General features: G+C 42.6%; 1 protein-coding gene across 2 annotated transcripts in view; it reads left to right on the plus strand.

Annotated features, from left to right (window-relative positions):
• The window catches only part of SMC6 (structural maintenance of chromosomes 6), a 69037-nt gene that overhangs the window by 15789 nt on the left and 28147 nt on the right, over nucleotides 1–25101 (plus strand). For both annotated transcript variants that reach the window (XM_054975619.1, XM_054975626.1), the window contains exons 9-19: nucleotides 181–300; nucleotides 399–497; nucleotides 1562–1708; nucleotides 7773–7861; nucleotides 9473–9637; nucleotides 10146–10324; nucleotides 11276–11477; nucleotides 13897–14011; nucleotides 14579–14739; nucleotides 19049–19184; nucleotides 24955–25035. In XM_054975619.1, the coding sequence (XP_054831594.1) occupies nucleotides 181–300; nucleotides 399–497; nucleotides 1562–1708; nucleotides 7773–7861; nucleotides 9473–9637; nucleotides 10146–10324; nucleotides 11276–11477; nucleotides 13897–14011; nucleotides 14579–14739; nucleotides 19049–19184; nucleotides 24955–25035 (1494 nt within the window). The remainder of the gene's footprint in view (nucleotides 1–180; nucleotides 301–398; nucleotides 498–1561; nucleotides 1709–7772; nucleotides 7862–9472; nucleotides 9638–10145; nucleotides 10325–11275; nucleotides 11478–13896; nucleotides 14012–14578; nucleotides 14740–19048; nucleotides 19185–24954; nucleotides 25036–25101) is intronic.

Genomic DNA, 25101 nt, shown 5'->3' on the forward strand with positions numbered 1-25101 from the left:
AGTAAAGCATTTCTGATTAAAATTAGTTTTACATTTTTTGCAGTTGGATATTGTTATAATCTTATAAATACACTGAGTTGGCAAGATAGTTTTGTTGCTAGATAATATTAAGAAATTATCCTAGTATCATTATTACTGCCCTCTCCACTTATCAGTACATATTTGTCTTTTTAATAAAAGTTTCTTGAAGAGCTTAGGAAACAGTATTTGGAGAAAGAAGATCGTTGTAAAAGTCTTGCTCTTGTGAGTGAAATGCAAAATAAACTGAAGGAGCTGCAGCATCAAATAGCTTGGGCAATGGTAATTGCTTGTTTTGGTACCTTTTACGTAATATAACGTAGTTTCAATGTGATGATTATTGTAGCAGTGTAATTTTTAATTTTTACTTTATTTTGTAGGTGAGAGAAAGAGAAAGCGAAATAAAACCAATCAGCGACAATATTAGTATTCAGGAAGCAAGCACTGAAAAATTTGTTCAGAAAGTGAAAGAATGTCAGGTGTGTGTTTCAAATGAAAAAAATGAGATGCATTTTAAAAATGTGATTCGTACACTTTTGCAGTAATCTTTTTGTTCTTAATTTTTATTAATTGTAAAAATTGATTTATATGACTTCCCCCCCACCCTGCATTCCAAGATGTCATATGTTTAAAACCATTTTCTTCATTGTCTCTACTTATTTGTCAGTAGTACCCTAAATTTAAAGTTATGATTCAGTGCACTGTAGGCAAAAAGAAAAGATAGCAGCCCTCCATGTCTCATCCAATGCTGCGTCTAAAGATACATGGGAATAGTTTTTTCAAGGCTTGGGTGCTTCAGCAGGAAGGGGTTGGCATGTTTCTTGGGTAGAGAACTGATAGTACCTCCTTGGATCCAGTCCTATGGCTTGGATCCTATGCCTTGCTTCCATTTGCACCCTTTTTTGTCTGTTGCAGAGCATGTTTGTCTGGCAATATGTGTTTTTATGAAAGCAGAGCATCTTTCAGTGATCAGAAAACACCTAATTCCCAAAGAGTGCATTTTGCATTGGAGAAGCAAGCAACTCTGTAGTGGACCGAAAAGGATGCAAGCAGGAGTAAGATGTAGGATCCAGTCCTTTATTTACAAGCAACTCCTTGACAAAGTTAATTTGAGAGAACCATTTACTTGTAAAATGGTGTTGGATCTGGGCCATGGAAAGCACAATCCAAAGCCTGCTCACGATGCTGCTGTTCATTGCTGAAACTGGAAGCTGGATCTGGAGGAATGGCTGGAACTTGAGAGTGTAGCAAAAATGCTGCTTGCTGCTCTGTTGACTGAAGCAGGAACAGGGGGCCAGGTTTCTGGTATTTACATGAGGCCTAGTGTTCAATAAACTGCTTACTGCTGCTCCAGCCAGTGGGACATGCACCTCTCTTGCCTTCTGCGCTTGATGGCTCTAAAGCCAGAACAGACACCAGATTATCAGATGGTCTGTGTTTGATTTTTTTATATAAAACTCCGCACAATGGGTCATTAATCCAGCAGCCTAGAAAGTCAGAATTTGGCTTTTTATGATGCGTGCGAGTCTTGTGCATTTTTCAGGTTAAAGTAAATGAAGCAGAAGAGAAGCATAAAGAAATTCAAGAAAAACTTGAAAAGATCATGGAAGAAGCTCAGATGTTACAGCCTGAATGTGTTGCTTTGAAAACAGAAGTGCAGAAAAAGAGAAAAGCATACAATGATGCTGAGGTTTGTAGATGGAGAGTCTTCTCAATGTGAAGTGCTATAAGCAGTTACATCATGCTTATGCTGACTTAAGCCAGATTTTGCGTTCAGTGCAGAAAATCATTGAAGTCAGTGTGCCAGTTCCTTCATTGACATGGCTTGTATAGCCTGACTGCACGATAAATACTGTAAAAACTAATCAACTGCTAGCTGTATTTTCAACTGTAATAAAGGTTCATCAACAGTCTTCCTGTGCAGTCCCACATGGGGACTGCGCACGCGCAGCCCTGCCAATTTCGGAGGTTTTATTAGCTTAAAACCACTAGGAGGCGCTCTCGCCTTCAAGCGCGCATGCACAGCCATTTCCCGCCCAAACGGTGCCTAGAGGCGGAGCACCCCCGACATACCCTCAGTTCCTCTTTTGCCGCCGATGAGAGAGGCTCTTTGTTTTTTTCCCCACGGTGTTGGACACAGCGCTTTTTAAAAGACGTGTCTCCTGTGATAGAAAAATGAGGAAATCTGATGGCCATTCCAGCTGCCTCTACTGCCTGAGTGAAACCCACAATACACAGTTGTGTAAGCATTGCCGGGCGTTTACCCCTAAGGCCAGATCTGGGTGGGCGGGTAGATTACACGCTTTGTTATGGAATCGTGCTATGGCAGAAACAGACCCACCGGCTACGGCACAGTCTTCTGCCTCGCCAGGTTCTGCTACCTGACAGGCCCCTGCATCGACTGGGTCTAAAACCCCCCGCTCTCGCTCCTCACCATCGGAGCCTAGGCCTCACTCGACACTGATGTCGATCCGAGGCTCGGATCCAACACCTACCATTTCGGGTGTGAAGTCGTCGAGTTCGAAGACTCCTCAGAGCCGAACGCCTTCGATTTCGACAGTGGTCTCTTCTACATGGGAAGATGCTTCCGGAGCCAAGACTCCTCGGAGCGCTACACCATCGACTTCAGCTCCTGTCTCGGACCAACCTTCCCCTCGTCAAGGAGACTGTCTCAGATCCACCGTCGTCAGATCCGATAGTACCCTCGGAACCGACCCGATCAGACCTGGAAAAGAAGAAGAAATCTAAGCGAAAGCATCGATCGTCTAAGCAAGATGCAGCTATATTAGAAGGTGTCCTCTCGTTTCCGACTCCGACTGGCCCCTCGGATCCAATCAGCTCCGAACCTAAGGCAAAGAAGCACATGGGACAAGGGGATAGTCGGTCACCCCGCGATTCCCCGCGTTCCGGCAGTAGCCGTGAGGAAGAGGTCATATTAATGGACAAACCTCCCACCCCTTCAGGGCGACCTAGATCCCGGTCTAGAGGTTCCTGGTCCTCGCACTCTTCTCGCTCCCCTCATGAGCATAGGGGACATTCGAGGCACAGGGCGAGCCCCTTTTCTTGTGGAAGCTACACCAGGGGACGCCAGTTGTCTGACGACCGCACTTAGTACCGTCATTATAGGGAGAGTCCCTACCATTCGGATTTCCCATGTCAAAGAGACTTGAGATCTCCTGTGAGAGCCCACTCCTATAACGGCTCCAGACAGACCGTGCATTTCTCAGAGCTTGACCTTGAGGCTCCTGGACATTACAGATCAAGCAATTCACCTCCATCTGATTCTCCTGAAGGAGAAATAGGCCCGCTGGAGGATGTATCCCCTGCAGATGATTTTCGAGCCTATAATGAACTCTTGCAGCGCATGTCTAAGGCTCTTGATATGAGGTAGTATCTGCAGAACCGAAGTTCACAGACAAGATTCTCCAACATACTTATTCTGGATCTACCCCTGCTATCTCCTTTCCTGTTATTGAGGGGTTTGTAAAGCTACTAAAAGATTTAACCTCCAAACCGGCTTCTACTCCCACCACCAATAGGAAAGTTGAGAATCTGTATTGGGTGAAGGATGATCTCTGTCCCTTCCTGTCAACGCACCCTCCACCGTTGTCCCAGGTGACGGAAAAGATGCAGTCCAAGCCCAAGCAAGGCTCTCTCTCAGTCCCTTCTGACAAAGAGAGTAGGCGTTTGGATACAGTGGGTCGCAAATTCTATACTTCTGTGGCGTTTGGAGTTAAAGTTGCCAACTTTTCAGCTATGATGTCGGCTTATCAACTCCTCCTGTGGAACAAAGTAGCAGCGTTTGTGCCCAAACTCTCAGAGGACCAAAGAGTGTTCCTGCGTGTCATTCAAGAGGAAGCGGTTCGGCTCTCCTGACACTAAATCAATGCCAGCTGGAATATGGTGGACACCTCTATGAGATCCTTGTTGTCTGCTGTGGTTTTACACCATTATGCCTGGCTGAGATCCACTACCCTTCCAACCGACACGAGGAACAGAGTAGAAGATCTTCTCTTTGAGGGCACCTCTCTGTTTTCCAACCAGATGGATGAGTATCTCTCTAAGAAGAGAAAAGATAGGCTCATGGCGCGTTCCTATGGAATGTTGCCTCAACATCAGCAGCAGTCCGCATCCCGGTCCAGTTACAGGTCTTTTCAAAGAAACCGGCATCAACGTTTCCAGCCATATCATGGGTACGTTTATCGAAGTCAGAGAGCTTACCAAAGCCCACAACCTCCCTTTACTAGAAGGAGGCCGTATCAGAAGCCAAAGAATGGCGCACCTCAGCAGTATGCCAAAGATCTGCCTTCACAGAATAAGCATTTCTGACAATTACAGGGCCCTGCCCCTTGTTTCGGTGTCAGGTTGAATGATTTTCTTTCTGAGTGTTGTATCACCTCCGATGTCTGGGTTTTGAAAATAGTACAATATGGTTATAAAGTTGAGTTTGTGCAGTTACCTTATTTATGCTCTCCTGTGTTTTCTTCCGAAACGTCTCACTCAGGAGTAGTTACTGAACTCTCCACGTTATTAAACAAAGGGGCCATTGAGGAAGTCACTGATCCTGCTGACTATTTAGGCTTTTATTCCAAGCTGTTCGTCGTGGATAAGAAGGATGGGGGTCTTAGACCTATCCTGGACCTTTGGGGGCTGAATAAATTTGTCAGGGTTCGCAAGTTTAAAATGATTACCCTGCAAGCTGTTTTGTCTCTGTTACCTTCTAACTCATGGATTACAGTTTTAGACATGAAAGATGCATACTTTAACATTTCAATCTTCCCAGAGCATAAGAAATTCCATTGTTTTTCTTATGGGGATCATATCTTTCAGTACAGAGTTCTCCCATTTGGACTATCTACGGCCCCACGGGTCTTTACTAAGTGTGTAGTGGTGGTGGTGGCCCACCTAAGACTGCAGGGTTGTTGTATATTCCCTTACCTTGATTGGTTACTTGCGGGCCAGTCACCTGACGATGCTGCTAGACAAGTCTCAGTTAACCTAGACACTTGCCTCCACCTGGGTCTGTTTGTAAACCAGAAGAAATCCAAGCTTATTCCTTCTCAGGTTATACAGTTTAATAGGAATCACTCTAGATGGTACCCAGAGAGCAATTAAAGGCCTCATTACAAACCTTAAAAGGTGCTGTTTCCAGTCGGCCCACTTTTTTCAGACCTTAGTGGGCTGCATGGCTTCTACTACTACATGGCTTCTACTACTGCAGTAGTCCCATTAGCCAGGCTACACAAGCACCCCCTGCAGCTCTGGTTCGCATCTGTTTTTTCCCCTGAAGAGACACCTCAACATAGAAAGTTATCTATACCTAGAAAAATATTGCGCTCTTTAGCGTGGTGGCTGGTTGATGCCAACCTCTTGGGGGGGTGCCTTTTGGATCTCGGAAGCCTCAGGTATCTGTTTCTACGGATGCTTCGAATCTAGGTTGGGGGGCCCATTGTGATGGCTCTTATGCTCATGGTATGTGGGAGGAGTCTGACAAGCAAGAACATAGCAATTTGTTGGAATTGAGGGCAGTGTTCTATGCATTACTTTCCTTTTCAGATGTCATGAAGGGAAGAGTCGTTCAGATTCTCATGGACAATACGACCACTATGTTTTACATAAACAAGCAAGGGGGCACTGCCTCTGTGACTTTGTGCGACGAAGCAGTGAAAATCTGGTGCTGGACTACAGAACACTCGACATGGCTACATGCGGTTCATATTCCAGGCACAGACAATGCTATAGCAGACCATTTGGGCAGATTGCATGGAGACAATCATGAATGGTCCCTTCGAGACGTTTACCTGGCCCCTATCTTCTCGCAGTGGGGATCTCCGAGTGTAGATCTCTTTGCATCCGAAGGAAATCACAAGACTCCAACATATTGTTCATGAGGCAGCCTAGGCCAAGGGTCTCTTGGGGACGCGTTTCAACTAGAATGTTCGGGTCGCTTCTTCTACGCATTCCCTCCTTTTCCTCTATTATCCAGGGTGCTCAGCAAGATGTTGGTGGACAAGACTTCTGCCATTCTAATAGCCCCTTTTGGCCACGCCAACCGTGGTTCCATGCTCTACTGCGCCTTCAAACTCGAATGTATCAGTTCCCCCAGGAACCGGACTTGCTGACATGCGGAGGAGTTCTCCATCACAGGATAGAGAAACTCAAACTCACAGCTTGGCTGATCATTCAGGAGTAATGTTTTCTCCTGCGGTTCTAAATGTGTTACAGAATGTGAGACGTTTATCTACTCGTCAATCTTACGTTCTCAAATGGGAGAGATTTAATAATTGGTGTATGGACAAGGGTAAAAACCCTTTCCTTTCCTCTTTATCCGAAGAATTAGACTTTCTCTGGGGCTTAAAACAGCAAGGGTTATCTAACTCTTCAGTTAAGGTATATTTGGCAGCTATCTCCGCTTTTCATCCCCCTGTAAACAGGAAGACTGTTCTCCCATCCTACTGCCAAGTTATTTTTGAAGGGATTAAATAATCTGTTTCTGCCTGTGAGACCGATTGTCCCTCAGTTGTCGTTGCCCTTGGTGCTGACTAGGCTCATGTCCAAACTTTTTGAACCATTGGCAACCTCCCCATTATGGCTACTTTCTATGAAGGTGGTTTTCCTGGTGGCCATTACTTCAGCTAGGAGGGTGGGTGAATTGGCGGCTCTATCTTGTGAGCCTCTCTTCTTAAAAATTCACCTGGAAAAGGTAATCCTTAGAACTAGAGTTGTTTTTTTACCTAAGGTAATCTCAAAATTCCACCTTGCACAAGAGATAGCATTACCAGTCTTTTTTCATTCTCAAGATTCTGAGGCTGAGAAAGCCTTGCACTCGCTGGATGTGCATAGGGCCTTATTGTTTTACCTGGACTGTGTTAAACCCTTTAGGGTAGATTCCCATCTATTCCTGTGTTATTCATGGCAAAAGAAAGGTAAGCAGGCCACTCCGCAGACATTAGCTAGGTGGGTGGTCCAAACTATTTTAGAATGTTAAGAAGCTTCTAACTTACCTTGTCCATTGGGAGTCCATGCTCACTCCACCAGGTCCCAGGCGTCTTCTGCTGCTCTGCTGAAAAGTGTATCGCTCCAAGACATCTGTAAGGCAGCGACGTGGGCATCCACTGACACATTTGTGCCGCACTACACGTTGGACGTCCTAGACAGAAGGGAGATGGCAGTTGGGACAGCGGTCCTACAATCGATCTTCCTGTGACTATTCTTCTACCTCCATCCAGGTATTTAAGCTTTGTAATCTCCCGTGTGGGACTGCACAGGAAGACCGTCAATGAAAAACAGTGTTTCCTTACCTGTAATTGTTGTTCATCTAGGTCTTCCGTGCAGGCACACATGCCCTCCCTCCTTCCCCTCTTCATCTCTTGGTACTTACCTTGCAGCTGGTGGCGAAAGAGGATCTGAGGGTATGTCAGGGGCGTTCTGCCTCTAGGCACCGTTTGGGCGGGAAACGGCTGCGCATGCATGCTTGGAGGCAAGAGCGCCCCCTAGTGGTTTTGAGCTAATAAAACCTCCGGAATCAGCAGGCCTGCGCGTGCACAGTCCCCAAGTGTGCCTGCACGGAAGACCTAGATGAACAACAGTTACAGGTAAGGAAACACTGTTTTACTGTCGATCTCCCCCTCTAATTAATCTACATTTGGGGTGGGAGACAACCTTTGTGCCAGTTTCAGTTCCACTTTTTAAATATCTGTGTCAGTCTTTTCTTCAAGATCCATTGACATCATGTGTCTGCTTTTTTCATTCAGGCTGTGTATAATCAATCTAAAACTAATCTGAAACGCTTGGTGAAAGATGAAGAACAACTCTGCAAAAAAATTGAAGAACTAAAAAGGAGGTAACTTTTTTTGCTAAAAACGTGCCTCATGCAAATGTTTTATGAGAAAGTTCTTGTTCTTGTTTCATGCAAATAAAGATCTACATTCTTGCATCAACAAGAATGAGCCCTGAAAGAAAGAGTCCGGCAAAAAATGTTCAGCTTGTTCATTTTCCTTTAGCTGAACGAAGTGCAGGATGTGTCTCTGTTGGTTCAGATTGTCAAAACTGCATATGGGAGGTGAAGAATTAAATCCTCTCTCCCACTGCAGTCTGAAAAGATCTTTATTTACTAAAATACAACCGCAATTAACTAGAGCACAAGGACACTGGAAATTATTACGGAAGGTTACAGAACTAAGAAAAAAATCAAACAAGTGACGAGCTAAGTTGTGCAGTCAGCAGTGTTATCTTGGCATTCCCTTCTCTGGAATGAATGTGACCTGCAGGAACTTTGAAAATTAGAGGCTGTTTAAAGGCATTATTAGTATCAGTTATTTGTAGAGGAATTTATTAGTTTCCCATCCGTGCTATAAAATTTGAAATTGGTCAGTCACATGGTTAACGAGCTACAGCTCAAATTAGAAAAGGTAGAGAAAATAGCTTCAGCCATCTTGATGGCATCATAAAAAGTTTAAGCTGCTAATCACAGTGTGTTGTCATATCAAAACATAATACATAACCATACACCTTTCAGAAAAATATTAAAGAAATTTTGCCAACTTGCCTGATACTGACATCTGATCTGGTCCATGGATAAATTATCCAGGTACATTAGATAAATATCATATAACACGTCGATCTGTTCTCGTGTACCTAAATGTGGTATATCAAAAGAATTCCTTCATGCTCTTTCTCATTGGAAAGGCAAAAGGATTAGCTGCAATTGTCCAATATATGTTAGCTGACTATCTGGACAAGCTAAAGCACCATATGCCATTAACTTTATAAAAATTCTTCGATTTATGGCTTATATCACAAAAACGCTAATGGATTGAGGCATTATAGGTATTAATTTGCAGAGGCATTTATTAGTTTTCCAATAGTGCTTTAAAATTTGGAATTGGTTTCTTGGTTCACAAATTACAGCTCAGTTAGAAATGACATCATAAAAAGCTTATGCTACTAATCAGAATGGGTTATCACATCAAAACAAAATACATAGCCGTATCCTTTTCAGAAAAACAAGTTTTGCCATCTTATTTGATATCAATATGTTATTTTTGGCTTTTAGCTCATGGACTTATTAGGGCCTCCCTGCATGTTAAACATGCAGGTATCCTGCATTTCCTTATCTTTTCCCCTCCATTTATATCCTGCATTTTTCCCAACAGGGACCTCCAACTTTTCCTCACAACAACCATGTGAAGCAGGTTAGATTGAGAGTATGTGATGGGCCCAAGATCATAAAGCAAGCTTCCATGACAGAACAAGGAATCAAACCTGGGTCTCTCAGATCCTAATCCATTACTCTAGCCACTACACCACACTGGCTTTCTATCATAACAGTGTGTACCTAGAAGCCACACAGAAGGAAGACTACTGTGTAATTCAGTTCTGTAGAGTTAAAATAAACCTGAATGTTTCCAAATTTCTTCTTGAGAAAAATAATCTCTGTGGTGTAATGTTACAGTGCTTACCAGATGTCGGCACCTGAAGAGTTGGAAAGACAAAGGAAAACTGAGCAGTTGAAAGTGCAGCTGAAGACATTTCAGGATAGAGTTGAATTAATTCGTCAAGAGATACAGCAGTATCAGCATGCTGTGTATAAATATCGAGATGGATGTGTTCAACTTCAGTAAGGACAAAAGATGTTTGCTTGATTCTCCAATTTGTGTATTGGATTTTTAATTTTTGACCTTCAGTCAACACATTTCCCCCAAAAGTCCCATGAGAAACTCCTGTGTCCCTTTGGGATATTCCCCAGTGGCATAAAAGATGTGATCGAGAGCCACCCTTGCCTGAATTACTATGGGGAGGAGGCGGCATTGATTATTGGCTATTTTTTTCTGCAAGGGTAGGGTTTGGAGGTGCCTCGCTTGACAATAGAGTTTCTAAAAGGAGCACAGGAAATAGTACTCTCTCTAGATTCTTTGTCTGGAGAAAGGGGAGGGAACCAGGCACCAGTGTGGAGGATGTCTTGGTCATCATGATCAATCTATGACTGCATATATCACAGAGCTTGCTGCAGTAGCTATATCTGACAAAGTTAATTAGAGATTGTACGAAAAAGCATACATACAGTCCTGTAGAAACTATGTAAATTCTATAACAATGCATACTGTTTCATTTGTTTGCTTGTTTAGGAAAGAAGAACGTGAACTGAAGGCAATATTGGATTCTCAGCAACAACAGCTAAGAGAGTTGAAGGAGAGTAAAACCAACAGGCTGAAAAGATTTGGGCAATATATGCCTGCCCTTTGTGAAGCGATTGAAAGGGCTAGTCAGCAGAGACAGTTTAAATACAAACCGATTGGACCTCTAGGTAATCTATTAAAGTCCTCGTTGTAAACAAACTGCCAACATCTTGTTTACTTAGACTAGGGGTGTTGCAGTGCAACTCTAAAACCTCTCAAACTGAACCAGAAATAGCAAACATGGGACTGTCTTGGAATCTCTTTCTCTATTTCTCAGTCTGCTGCTTGAGAGCATCAGAATTGTGGTCTTAGTGTTCTTGACTCTGGAGAGGCCTCTTAGATTAGAAGGAAAGAAATCTAATGCAATTTTATGTAGACTGAGGGTCAGGTGGTACTTGAAGAGAGTCTGAAACCTGTACAGATCAAAAACAGCACTATGCAACTGCAGTTGCTTTTTACGGAAACCTTGCTCATATAGCCTTGCAGGGAATTTATACAGCTGCAACAAAATTGAGACTTTGTGACTTCGCCATTGTAGGGTGATGGGGTGAATAAAAACCTACCTTAAAACATTATCTTCCTTCTGGGAGTTATAATCTTAGCACACACATCTGTGCTGCCAGAGGAATTATAATTCAATACAACTTACATGATTGAAAGAGCCTTTCATGAATAAGAACATAGAATGTTAGACTAAAAAAATTGGAACAAGACATTCATATAATCATCAAAAATTACTATACGCACCATTCAGAGACTAGCATTGCAACTGCTGCAGAGGAAAACATTTTGAAAATTCCATACCTAGCAGAATTTCATACCCTTTCAGGGATAAGGAAGCTAATTTCCTGAGCCCCCCCCCCTTTGCTCCCTGTCAACAGAATCTCAGCTGTTCTCCACATTCTGTGTCACCGGGAACCTATGCAAGCCTTTATAGGCCACCTGGAGGGTGGGGATCTTTTTCATTTTACTAATTTATAAAGTAATTTTTTATGCAAACTGTTGAATGTAGTTGATAGTAAATAATTAAATGTTGATAATCATTGTGTACTATATTGAAACTTTATTTTTGTATTTAGGTTCCTTTATTCACCTGAAAGATGCTGAACTTGCTCTGGCTGTTGAGACATGTTTAAAAGGCTTGGTTTGGGCATTTTGCTGCGACAATCATAGCGATGAAAGAATATTACAGACATTAATGTCAAAGTTCTGTCCACGTGGCATTCGACCTCAAATCATTGTTAGTACTTTTCGGAATAATATTTATGATGTAAAGCAAAAGTAAGTATGTGCTGACATTTTGTATATACAAAATAATTTGTACACGTGTTCTATTAAAATCTTGTTCATTGGATGAGTATGTAGTTGCAACCAACACATCACACTGATGAACTCTGAGCTTGCTTAGAGCAACAATTCGAAACCTTCTAGAGCTGAATTTTAGGCATGAAATCTCCTCCCCTTAGAAATGCAGTCTCAGAGTGTACACATGCCAAAGGGAGGAATTGTACCTTTTATTCAGTTTCCTTTCATTTGCTGCACTGGCACTGGGTTGGGAAACCTCTCTGAAAGTTACCTTCTTACTGGGACTGGCTGAGGTTCACCAAGCAGGCTAGAAAAAACAGAGCTTCCCACCTTTGTATATTGCTGTTGGAAAGAGTTCTTCAAGCTCCAGTCATATCCTTAGTTTCTGCCTTGACACCAGCTGTGGTGAGTGAGGCTCCGACAAAGGAGAAAGGCTGAAATGAAAATGAAAGAGGCTGAAGTCTCCAGAAGAAGACGCACAAGTACCCTAAAAGTGTTTCTCCAGCAGCTTCAGTATTTATGACTGTATTGATACTGACTTCTGCTTCTACTCCGACCACTGTCCTGACATTAACTGCTGCAGACATCCTAAGTTGTCTGAGCCTTCTGAGCTCTTTTTGCAGATGGAAATGGTGTTAGAGCTCTTAATCCATTCTTGCATTTATTTATTTATTGATTGATTCGATTCGATTAGATTAAATTTTTAGTCCACCCTCCCCACCAGGTGGGTTCAGGGCAGAGTACAGCATTTCAGTTTACATAAATAAGAGTTAAAAACTGATAAAACATTTTACAAATAACATTAAAACAACTTTATACAATAAATACAATACAGCTTCTCTTCAGATGGTGATGATAAAACGCTGCTTTTCAAGCCCTGGCTCATATGTGGGGTGGTGGACAGATCTTTAGTGTGGCCAGTGGGGGCCCAACCTAGCCTTCACCATATGCCTGGCAGAACATCTCTGTCTTACGGGCCTGGCGGAAAGATAACAATTCCCGCCAGGCCCTGGTTTCCTCAGACAGAGAGTTCCACCCAGGTCGGTGCCAGGACCGAAAAGGCCCTGGCTCTGGTCGAGGCCAGGCGGACTTCCCTTGGGCCAGGGACCACCAACAGTTGTTTATTTGTTGAACGAAGCATCCTCTGGGGTACATATGGGGTGAGGCGGTCCCGAAGGTATGCTGGGCCCAGTCCGCATAGGGCTTTATAGGTCAACACCAAAACCTTGAACCGGACCCGGTACTCAACTGGTAACCAGTGCAGCTGGCATAGTATAGGTGTTATATGTTCCCTAATTGGGACCCTTGCAATTACGCAGCTGCATTTTGGACCAGCTGTAGCCTCCAGATCAGGGCCAGGGGAAGCCCTGCATAGAACAAGTTGCAGTAGTCTAATCTAGAGGTGACTGTTGCTTGGATCACTGCAGTTAAGTCATGGGTTGATAGGTAGGGGACAAGCTACCGGGCCTGTCTTAGATAGAAAAATGAAGACCTGTGACCTGTGCCTCCATAGTCACGGAGGCATCCAGGATCACTCCCAGGCTCCTAACTCGAAACCAGTGCAAGTAGCGCTCTATCAAGAGCGGGGAGTCGGAGTCCCATGCCCCTGGCCCCCAGACCCACATTCAGGGGCCCAGTCTTTGTGGGATTTAATTTCAACTGACTCTGCTTCAACCACCCAGTCACAGCTTCGAAGGCATGCTCCAAGACATCTGGGGCAGAGTCAGGCTGTCTGTCCATCATCAGATATAGTTGGGTGTAGAGAAGTGGCACCTAGAAGACTCGTCCAACTCACCCGTCCATCAACATCAGCGCTCTCTTCTTGTCCAACCATCTACCCTGCTGCCATCTTCATGCAGAAGGGCATAAAGTTGAGAAGTTCTCCTTCTCCAAGGTTATAGATCCCTCTCGTATTTTCATCCCAGTCTTGGCACCATGATTCCCCTTAATATGGAGAAGTCATGAGCCTCCAACCAGAGACCATGATTCAGCAGCACACCCCCAAAGTTACGAATCTGCTCCTGTGCAGAATTCAGTAGTAATTTGATGTTTGGAGATTACTTCATCAGATACATGAATTGCTTCTGTCTGCTTCACGTTTTTGATGAAGTTGGGAGTTAATTGGAATACAGTGGTATAAACTTCTAGAATTTCTAAAATGCAGCCCACAAACATTGCTATATTTTTTAAAATTGCCATATTTGAATTAATTATTAGAAGTTAATATTTGATCTTAAGTGAACCTTTTCAAATACAATAATTTTCAGGTTCTTAGAATGTATCTGAAATGTTCTGTAATTGTGCCTTCTCTCTTTTGTAATACTTCTTTAGGTATGCTGTCACAGTTGAAAAATGAATATTTGTGCTTTAACTCCTTTTGTTGTTGTTGTTGTAGGGCAGTTGATCATCCAGTCTACCCCTCAGTGTTGACAGCACTAGAGTTTGATAATCCTGTGGTTGCAAACTGTTTGATTGACATGCGGGGTATAGAAACAATCTTGCTAATCAAAGTAAGATTTAACTCTTGCAGTTCTACTATTTGCAACACCCAAAAATGTTAGATTACGATATTGAATTGTATTGCCAGTAACAGACAACACACTTGCAACATCAGATGCTTGTTGACTTGATTTATTGGTTTCGTTGTAAGGGAAACACTTGGTGGCCTCTGTGTGTGTTGGAGTGAGGCAGAGATTGAGGTCTGGTTTAATTTGTAAATTAGATTCCGTGGTGTTCGTAGCAATCCCACTTGCTGACTCTGTGGAAACAAAATATAGCCATAATTTGAAGACAAAAAATTCTGCCCTCAGATTGTTGTCTTCCAAAGAGATGGATTCAGATCTGCTGCAGATAAGAGAACTTTGGAGTGTGCCCATGCTTCCTTAGCAGAATTTCATATTCAGTTGCACAGGACATGAGAGGACCAGGGAGGGCCTTAAGCGTCATTAATTTAATTCTAGAGGTCAAATTACTTTTTAAATCACTTTTTCCTATTTGTGCTAAGTATTACACACGAGAGAAGATACTATTGCTGATGGTTGTTGTGGATTGCTGAGTTTGTTTGTTTAACTCATTAGAATAATGAGGAAGCTCGTGAAGTAATGGTGATGCAAAAGCCTCCAAAAAATTGCAGAGAAGCATTCACTGCTGATGGGGATCAGGTGTTTCACAATCGATATTATTCTTCTGACAATACCAGGCCCAGGTTCCTCAGTCGAGATGTCGAAGCAGATATAAGGTTAGTGTAAAACATTTACTAGCATTCTCTCTAAAATGGGTCAGAATTCTTTTAACTGGTTCAGTTCAGTTCTTCTCTCTGGTCTCTGTGCATTCAGACATATAGGATTGCTTGAGTCATCACAGAGTATTGGTTGGCATTTTCTAGGGTTAAACTGAAAGTGATTGTGCAGTAGCTCTGCCCACCCTGAGGCCAGAGGATCCAGTGTACAATGGGGCTCACTTGCTAGTTGCCTACTGCAGCAGCTACATCCTAAAAAAAAAAATTCTTTGTAAAAATTAATTAACTAGGACTTTTATTCTTCCCTCCTTTCTTTTATGTCTCAGTCTTTCTACCATTCTGTCAATCTCTCAATTGTTTGTAGTTGTCGTTTCATGCCTTATGCCACTCCACACAACTGTAAATTGTTTTAGGTTTGGGGACAAACTGTCCAGCAGTGATGGACATAATCATTGTCTTCTCTTTCTGGAGGAAGAGCAGAGGACTTGTGTCTCCATCACCAGAGATTCATAAAGCAGGCACACTGAAATTGCTCCTCATGTCGAAGGGCACTCCTCTGGGAGCCCACCTTGTCTACAGACTCCATGGCCCTCTCCTAGTCAGCATCAACATCAGATCAAATATCACTCTTGAAACAGGCAGGATCGAAGTTGGTCCTAGCACTGTCCTCTCTTCCATTTAGACATTGGGACCACCAGCATTGGTCTCCAGACTTCAGACAGGGTGGGAACTGAAAGAAGCTAGATTTTGAAATCAGACCTGATTGAGCTGACAGAGTCAAAGAGGAGCGTTGCATGTGACTGAGATACTAGTTCTGAGACACAAGAACAGCACCTGTATAAGTCAAACAGTCCAGGAAGAAGAGCATACTACCAGAGACCTTGGAACCTATGATGACCAAGAACTTTGATACCCCAAATACCTGTTGTCGATAGATCTCTAGACCTCTTCACCATCCCATAGGCTCCACAAGAACCACATGCATGACGAGATATGTCCGTTATTTGATTCAGTATTAAAAAGCCAAATAAGTGAGACAACTCCAGAGGTCCTTCACTTCCTTGGGGATCCATCCCTATGATGTGTTTCTCAGGGCCAATCACTGTATTACTTTTTCTCTGAATCCTCTTACCATAGTTCTCCCAAGAAGCACTTTGGAACTGTACTCTGTAGCAGAAACTAGTACCAGGATCAGTACTCATATCTTAGATACCATGAATGAAATACTGGACTACGTGATGATCATGATTCACAATCTCATTATCATTACTCTTCTGATGACAGATATGACTACACGCCCATGTGCTAGTTGTTATTACTACAACTGTGACTGATATTCAAGGTACTCTTTGCGGCTACGTTCTACTCTGTGATGCCACCTGACTGGCAATACATTGGCACCATAGGTGCAGTCTACAAACCACCTGTGTCCATGACTTGCCCCAGAAACAGTCCTCATGTTCTGAGTACCCTGGCCCTCAAGCTGTGTCACATGCTGCGAGAGCTACTTCAATTCCATCTATACTATCCTTGGAACCTTCTCTTTTATTACAAAATAAAGATGAAAATCAACCAATTGTTGATGACCTGTATTAGGCAAGCTGAATGGTTGGGCGGGGCTTTTCTTAATTTTTCCACCAATAACTGTTTTCTTGAGTACTCATCAAAATAGAGACAAGGCCAGTTGTATATTGTTGGGAGTGTTCTGGCCATATCAACTGTGATTTATGAAGCTCCTCCTATGGTAAGATTTGTATACCTGGCCATCTAAATAGACATTGTTTCTACAGTACAGTTCTACATATTGATGTCAAAAGGCTATGCCTCACAGCATGAAGATTAAGTCACCACAACCATCAGATTGTGTCCTTTAAAATGTTAGTAAGCCATCCACAGGATGCTCACTCTCTGCTCAGTGGAAAGGTTTTTGCAGATTTGCTACTTCCAAGAACTGGGATGGTATATATTGCATGATTTTTGTATGTCTTAGAATACTTTCTACACTTACATTGTCAAGGTCTAACTGTATCCCCCTGAAGAGGTTACTTAGTAGCATTATTCCCACATCATCCTCTTACAGAGAACTTTGTGATGTTTATGCAGACTCTGTTTAAATCATTTTTCAATGAATTGGTCTGTCATATCTTATGTGCCTCCTTCATACCGTCTACATACCCAGCCACTGATTAGATGTGACCTGATACTTTTTGACACTTAAGGTGGCTTTCCTTGTGACTGTTTGCCTCTGCAAGAAGAGGAAGTGAATTCTGTGTGCTCCATTCTGACCTACTTTAGCTACTATTTCCCAGCGTTTAAGTGGTCCTTCAACCAGATAGCACATTTCTCCCAAAGATAGTCTCTTTTTTCCACTGCTGTCAAGATATTTGCCTGAGGTCTTTTAAAACCCACTTCAGAGGAGAAAAGAATGCTCTACTCTTGGAATATGTGCAGGGCCCTAGCCCTCTATTTAAATTCTCTGACAAGAACCAAATATTTGTCATCGGTCTTCTGTGCAGTTCCACATTGGGACTGCGCAGCTGCAGGCCAGCCTTGGAGAAAGATTTTCTAGCTCTAAAACTCTAGGGGGCAGTCCACTCATCCAACGTGCATGTTCAGGTGTTTCCCGCTGAAACAGAGCGTTGCTGAACAGAGCGCCCCCCCCTCATCCCTCAGTTTCTCTACCTGGGCCCCATCTCTGGTTCTGTCTGCTGCAGCTCCTCCAGTGCCTATGCCTTGGCCGCTTGGCTCAACCTGTCCCAGAGGAACCAGCATATAGGTGGGAAAAAATCGACCTAGATGAGGCCCCCAAACCCTCAGCCTTAATCTCCAAAATCTTCCCAGGGCCAAAAGTCCATTTTCTTACTGGCCGTCCCATGGCCAGTACAACCGAGTTCATTTCTGGACAAAATAATTACACAGCGTGAAAATAGTATAGGAAAGATTATCGGTTGCATTTTTCAAAGTTGCCTCTTTATCTCTACCAAGGAATATTCTATCATCTCCCTCTCCGGTCCTTTTCCTGGCCGTTACTGATATACTAGCCAAGGGAGCTATTCAGAGGATCCCCAAGAGGAGTCTCCCCTGGTATTCTACTCAAAGTATTTTCTGGTTGACAAGAAGGATGGTGGTGTTCATCCCATTTTAGATCTTCATGTTTCATCACAGATGAAAAATTTCAGATGTTAACCCTCTCTAAATGTGATACACTTCCTAGAATCACATAATTGGTTTGTTGTAATAGATCTCAAAGATGCATATTTTCACATTGCCATACACCAGAGGCACAGAAGATATCTCAGATTCTGATACGGAAATGAAACCTTCCAGTATACCGTCCTCCCCTTTGGGCTGGCTTCTGCACCTTCTGTCTTTACCAAATGTATGGCCATTGTAGTTGCTTTCCTCAGATCACAGGGTTGCTCTACCCCTACCTGGATGATTGACTCTTAGTTGCCCGATCGAGAGAGCTGCTCTTGACCCGTATTGATGTCACCATACACACTATGTCCTTTTTGGGCCTCATGATTAATTGAAAGGAATCTTCCCTTACACTTTACTACCTGAACAAGCAAGGGGTAATGGCAACGCTGACTCTGTGTGCCAAGGCTTCAGAACTGTGACAATGGACTATAAAGATCAACAGGGCACTCTCCCTTCTCATGCCTGATCACACATCTTTGAATATTTGTTGTCACTTCTAGTCTCCTCCATCAAGGTACAGCTAGCCTCCATCTCTGCATTCCATGAACTGATAGATGGCAGGACAGATTTTCATATCCAAGCTGTTTCCAAGCTGTTTCACAAGGGCATACTTAACACATTTCTTCCCAAACCCTCCCATGTGCCAAAATGTTGAATTTGGAAGAGCATTGCTAACAGTCTGTCAGTCTGTTCCCACTTGAGATAGGTCAGCTTTCTGTTCTTCCTAAATGGGTGAATGCACAAAAACCATATAGAACAATGAATTGCTTACCTGCAATGGATATTCTTCTGTGCAATCACACACATGTAACAGTCATTCTCTGGAAGACCTGAGTAGGACATTGAGCTCTGCCCACTTGAGGCATACACATTCGTACCTGCAGCATTGGGGGGGCAGATCTACTGCCAAAATTGCATTTAGCTTAGATTTAGAAAATTCTATTTGAAGCTATATACAGGATAAAGCATTCCTGTACGTATCACTGCTCAGATAATCACTCAACAACATCCATTATAAGTAAGCAGTCTGTTCTTTTGTTGTTCCTGAATTTCTAATGGGAAGATCAGTTTTCTGCAAGCACCTTCATAATGCTTTGTTTCTTTTAAGACACTTGGAGAAAGACATTGAAAACAAAAAAGCTCAGCTTTCCTTTTTTCAACAACGAATATCTTCTACTAACAACGATATAAGACAGAATCAAGACCTTCTTAATAAACATCGGCAGCATCAAAACGAAATACAGGTAAGAAATATTTAGGAAGAAACATATTAGAAATTAATTGCAGTTGGCTGTATGCTACTTACTACAGCATCTTTTGAATAGTTTCATTTTTCTTCTGAATTTTAAGGTTTCATATTTGTCTTTTAGACTTACAAGCTTTCACATATCCTGTTATGAGAGAGATCTAATGGGGCATGGAATTTGCTTAAAGAAGGAATGTAAAAACTATTATATAGCTTCATAATGGGCTTATAAATAGTTTTCTGGGTTTCTTCAGGTGGGGCATCACTAAAACCAGTCACTTGCTTCTGGATCACTAATCAGTTCATTAAAGAGATGCAAGAGGGGCTTCTGAAAAGAAGGGTAAAATGAAAACGCAGACCGCTCTCCCTTCTTGTCTTCATCATTTCCTTCCCCTCCATGCTCCAAAAGATTCAAGAGGAGCTCTAGGGTTCATCACAAGCATTCCTCTGATGAAGCTGACATCTATTCTGCAGACCTCCGGCATGTTTCCAGAGGTGCAGATTCTAGAATCTCCTCCAGGTGGAAAAAGGCTATAACCTCCCTGCCCTCCTCCATGGCCAACATGCTGCTCCACACTGCCCCTTCTGGCCATTCAGATTCTCATCACTCAGACTCGAACTTTATGCAGGTTGACAGAGAAGAAGGGGAGTGATTGGGCAAGAAAGCCTCTAGTACAGTATCAGCCTTCACCAGGCTCTTCCAGCAAGAGGATTTCCCTCACCTCCTAGTAAGGTTACTGCAGGGCTAAAATTCTCTATTGAGATGCCGCCCCATACTTCACAAACAAGGGAGATTCCAAGGTCTTATGTCGACCCACTCTGACCCCATCTATTATGCCCTTGGAGAGAGGAAAGAAATGAAGTAGGGACACAATAAAATGGCCTTTTGTAGATTAGATAATGTTTAACCCATATCAGTACATATTCTTGGTGCAGAAGCATCTAAGAATGGCAAGAATATCCAGCTTCACAGCCGGAAGATGTAGTTTAAAGATGAGGTATATTGGTTGAGGGCTAAATGGATATTTTATGTATGAGAAATTTGTAATCACTATTTGTAAATAGACTTTATTATGATAAAAATGAACTAAGAATTTCATATATTTTAAGAAGGTATTCAAGAATAGATAACTTCATGTGGTATTTGAAATTAGAAGATGAGTAAACCAAGAATGTGACCCTTATCAAGTGGGACAGCTAGCTGCAGTTAGGAAATAATTTTTAAAACCTATAAATATGGGAAGCTGAATTGATTGGGAGCTTCTTAGAAGGGACATATTGCTTGTGATCTGCAGATCTTTGGGTAAGATATTTTTATGGACTCACGTAATTACTCTCCTTTATCTATGTAGCAGTAGTGGGTGGTATAATTTTCTGTTGAGTTAGTCAGTGTTAAAGATGCAAAATAGTTACGCTGTAGTAAAGGATAAAAATGGAAGCAAAGATAGTTTAGTAGTATTACTTGTGTACGTAACAGACCAAAGATATCAAGGTTTACCTCTTGCCAGGAATAAAATGATTTGAAGTAGGAAAGCTCATTAGATGCCTAGGGCTTCTTAACGACATGCGTATATCTGAATCTGGTCTGACTAGAATCATCCAGAATAATGCTCCGATAATAATTTTCCCTTTCACTCCATGATGCAAATGTGTACTTCTTCACTTCTCAAATCATGTTATCATAAATTAAGGTCATCTTCATAGCTTCTGAGCAATCCCACATTAGGACTGCGCATGCACAGACCAGCCACAGAGAAGATTTCCAGAACTTTTTAGAAGACTAGGAGCGTCCTTCCTCCCTTTGGTGCTTTCCTGCCAAAAACATCGCATGACCAGGAGGAGGGATGCTATTACCTCAGAAAACCTCTATTGTTCTTCTCTGCTGTTCTCTGCTTTTCTCTCACCTTATCCATGAGGCTGAGGAGAATTATTTCTTTTTAAAGTTTTTAACCCTCAATAGACATTCTAGTGAAGAATACAACTACATTTAAAGAAGAAAGGTTTCTTTCTTTCACTTCGTTGTTACGGCTCAAGAGAGGCTTCTTCAAGATGCTGGAAAATGACAGCCTGTGTAAAGATACCTGCTTCCACCCTGGCACCCTTGAGTACCAAGGGCTAAGTCTAGAGGTGTGGCCTGTCAAAGCCGCCTTACAATGGCTCCTTCTCCAAAGTGGTGGCTTTGTACCAGCTTGATTAAAGAGAAGTCCAGATTAAAGGCAAGTCCAGAGATATGACCTGTCAGAGCCTTCCCACAGTGGCACTTCCTTCAAGGCTGCAGCTGTGTGCCAGCTTGGGGAGAAGCCTGGAAATGTGGCCTGATGGAGCTCTTGGTTCCCAGACCCTTTCCCAAAGGTTTTGCCTACATGCCTGCCTGGATAAAGGCCCCCTCTCCTCCTTGGCTGTGTCCGCTCTGAGGGGAGACATTTGGGGAGTAGCATAACAGAGCTCTTGATTTGGAAGCTATGTTTTTTCCCTAAAGGCTTTAGCTACCTGCCAGCCTGAATAGGCCCCTCCATTCCCTTGGCTGTGTTAGCTCTGAGGGGAGAATCCTTGAGGTGTAACTTAACCCAGGCCTGGGATCCAAGGCTGAGGAGTTTTTCCCCAAGGCCTTGGAAATGTGCCTGTCTTGCTCAAGAAATCCCTCCTCCTCCCAGGCTGTCCTTGGTTCTGTGGTGCAATCCCAGGAGCAGGAGTTAATACACAGTGACATAGCAGCCTAGAACCATCAGTGTAATAATTGAGGCTCCTCAGCTGTTTCTGTTTTAACAGAGGTGATAAAGCTTCAGAAAGCATTGTTCTTAAAGGTTTATCCTACATGTTTAAGTGCAGTGCTCTTTGAAGGCAGTTTTTTCCTGTCGTTTCCATGTATGTCTGTGCTCCCTTTTTCCTACCAGGAAATGGTGTTGGCTCTTCCCATGGTTTTCAGTCTCATTGCTGTAAGATTCAGCAGTCATTTAGGAATGTGCAGAAGGTCTCTTTTAGTCAACATAGAAACAAAGAAAATAACACAAGCCTAGCACAGGCCCTCCCTAGCAGTCCTTCAGCCAGTTTACACAGAAACGAGTAAAACCTGGACTGAAACTGCTTCAAATTCTAGTATCCAGGGACTAACATAAAACAGACTCCACAACATTACAGTTGCCACTAGGAGAGAGTTCTTGTTGCAATTGTGCTCATCCTGTCTATGGGTCATTCTTGTATGACTCAATTTCTAACAAGAGCCAGTTTGGTATAGTGGTTAGAGCATTGGACTGGGATCTGGGAAATCCAAATTCAAATACCATTCTACCTGAAGGGCTTGCCTGTGACCTTGGGCCTGTTGTATTCTCTCAGCCTGGCTTGCTTTGCAGGGTTGTTGTGTGGATGGAATGGAAAGGTTATAGCCACTTTGAGTCCTCACTGGGGCTGAAATATGGGGATTAGATAAACTCCACACTTATCTTTTTAAACGACGTCTTACATTTCTACTCAGAAAGGGTATCTCAAGGCAAGAAGTCCTTGACACACAAATTTTCATTGAATTGGCTGTTGTCAGAACCCCTGCTGTAAACCTATAGCAACTTCATTCCAGTGGGCATAATTATTGTTGTTGATGGCCTACAGATTAAATAGCACTTCATCTCTAATTCACACTGATGCTGTAAGCTGTTAGCCTATCTGGGAAGCAGAATTCCCCTGCTGCATTTTTTCTTTAAGTTGCTAATCAACAGGTCATTATGGTCCTTTTACCATCCCCTTCGAAGGGGATTATGAAACAATTGTTAACCCTATCCTGCTGCATAAAGGGTATTGGCCAAAGTGTTATAAATTGAGGCCATTGAGCATCCCAGTAGCAGACTGTATCTTTGTAGAATAAGATAAAAGCACAGTGGCTCCCTAAGGACTAACATTGATTTGTTATGAGCTTTTGTGAGTTCAGCTTACTCCTTCAGATATCTCTGTGTTTCACAGCCTATAACTGTAGTGTATGTGACGAATCTATTCCTTTAATCTGGAGCTGGACTGCCCTAGTCCATGCTAGGACTTAAATGAAAAAACAACAACAGTGTTACTGTGACTTCACACAGTATTCTTCAGTCCATATAAGCAATACTCTCTGAGGAAGAACTGGCTTGTTGTCTAATCCTTTACATTCATTTGTCTATCCTCAGTGATGATTTACTTTTCAGTGGTTTACTGCCTTGTCCACTACTCTCAGGTTACCTACAATTCTTTTTTACACCTGTGTTGCTTTGTTGGCTCAGTAGACCCAAGGTCTTCGCCACCTCTTCTCTTGGGGTCGCCTGTCCCCCCATGAATTGAACTGTTCAGTATGCCCCCTTGAGATTGAAAAGGGGTGGGTTTTTTAAAGTGCTCTTTATTTGTTAAGGAGGACAGATAGAAAAACCTATTTTAGGTTCAGGTCATCTAATTTTATGTATTGTAGTCTTTACAGTTGTGCTTAGCTGTCTTATTCATGCATCTACCCTCTACCCTTCCTGTAGAGTCTCTCTGCTGTTGGGGGTGCAGACTGCTAGTGGCAGAGTTCTAATGTCTTGGATGTTTATAAAATGCATGACAGCTAGGGTATCCCACTTGAGGTTGTTTGGTTAAAGACCTTTTCATAGCAATCCCTGGTTTTTTTGTCCTGCTAGTTGAAAAAGAGTTTCCTTTGCCTTTTCATCTTAGTCAATCCAAATTTTACTAAGATTGTTCAGTGTTTTCACTTTCACAATTGCAGTTCTGTGTTCTTACATACTTGTATGTGTCACCTTGGCAGAATGTGGTCTTCAGTTTAAGTTTCACACTTCATGGGACACCCAAATTTGTTTTCTTCTTTCCTAGACAGAGCATATATGCACCATTCTCATGCTTTCAGTGCTCTGTTCTTCCTAGGACACTCTCGTGATGCTGTGACTCCTATTTAGTGCCATCTCAGGCTGCCTCTGCGGTGTGGAGGCCCTGCTATGAGGGTGTGCCTCCAGGTTGCTTCTGATCTTCTGCAAAATGACTTTGTCATACTACTACTACTTTCACCAAAAGTACTAGATAGTCCTTATCTTTCTTTGTCTTTTGTTTTACTGCAAATGCTCCATATCATTGCAGTACGTTGCAATTATGTTTCCTTGACTAACTGGCACGAACTCCTAGATACTCTGATTGGAGTATTGGGCTATTTGGCCTTGCAACACACTGAGATGGTCCATGGCCTGCCTTTTTGTTTGCTACTTTGCTTCCTGGTCCCCCCATCATTGGGGAATGCCCTTGCTAATCCAGTGGCAAGGTAATCTGTTTTTATGTTTTATCTCCTGGCTGTTTTTTGCTGTACAGATTGTTCTGCTAGCAGCGCAAGGTTTGTTGATGGTGTTGATGGTCCTTTCTTTGACCCCATCACGCCTGCTTCACTGTTTCCATTATTCTGGTGTGGATTTACTTTGTTTTCACTCCTACTGATGGCTTTGGCAGTTTGGGTCAGCTCCTTTTCCTGCACTATAGCAGTAGTCTCCCGAAATCTTCTCCATGGCTGGGTTGTGCATGTGCAGTCCAAGTGTGTGCCTGCAGAGAAGACCACTCGATGAACAACAGTTACAGGTAAGTAGAACCCTGTTTTTCTTTCCCCCAATATTATTTGCACAGATAATTGTTGCAAAAATGTTCACAATTTGGTTTATTAATGTTTTTTACCCATATTTAATCCCTATAGTTAAATGTCTTTGTTGAATGTCTCTTCCTTTCCCTTGTCAGTAATGTTGCTAGCAATAACTAACTTATGTTCACTGTTATTTCAGGGAGATATGAGAAAAATAAATCTAGAAATTTCAGATCTTGAAAAACTAGAAGAACAGCAGTCAGCCCTCATCTCCACATTAGTAAGAAAATGATTGTTACACTTTCCTAAATAGTAAGGGGGGGAGTAATTTTTATAGTTAATAAGA

Source organism: Eublepharis macularius, chromosome 1 (genome assembly GCF_028583425.1).
Source record: "Eublepharis macularius isolate TG4126 chromosome 1, MPM_Emac_v1.0, whole genome shotgun sequence".
NCBI classification, from domain to species: Eukaryota; Metazoa; Chordata; class Lepidosauria; order Squamata; family Eublepharidae; genus Eublepharis; species Eublepharis macularius.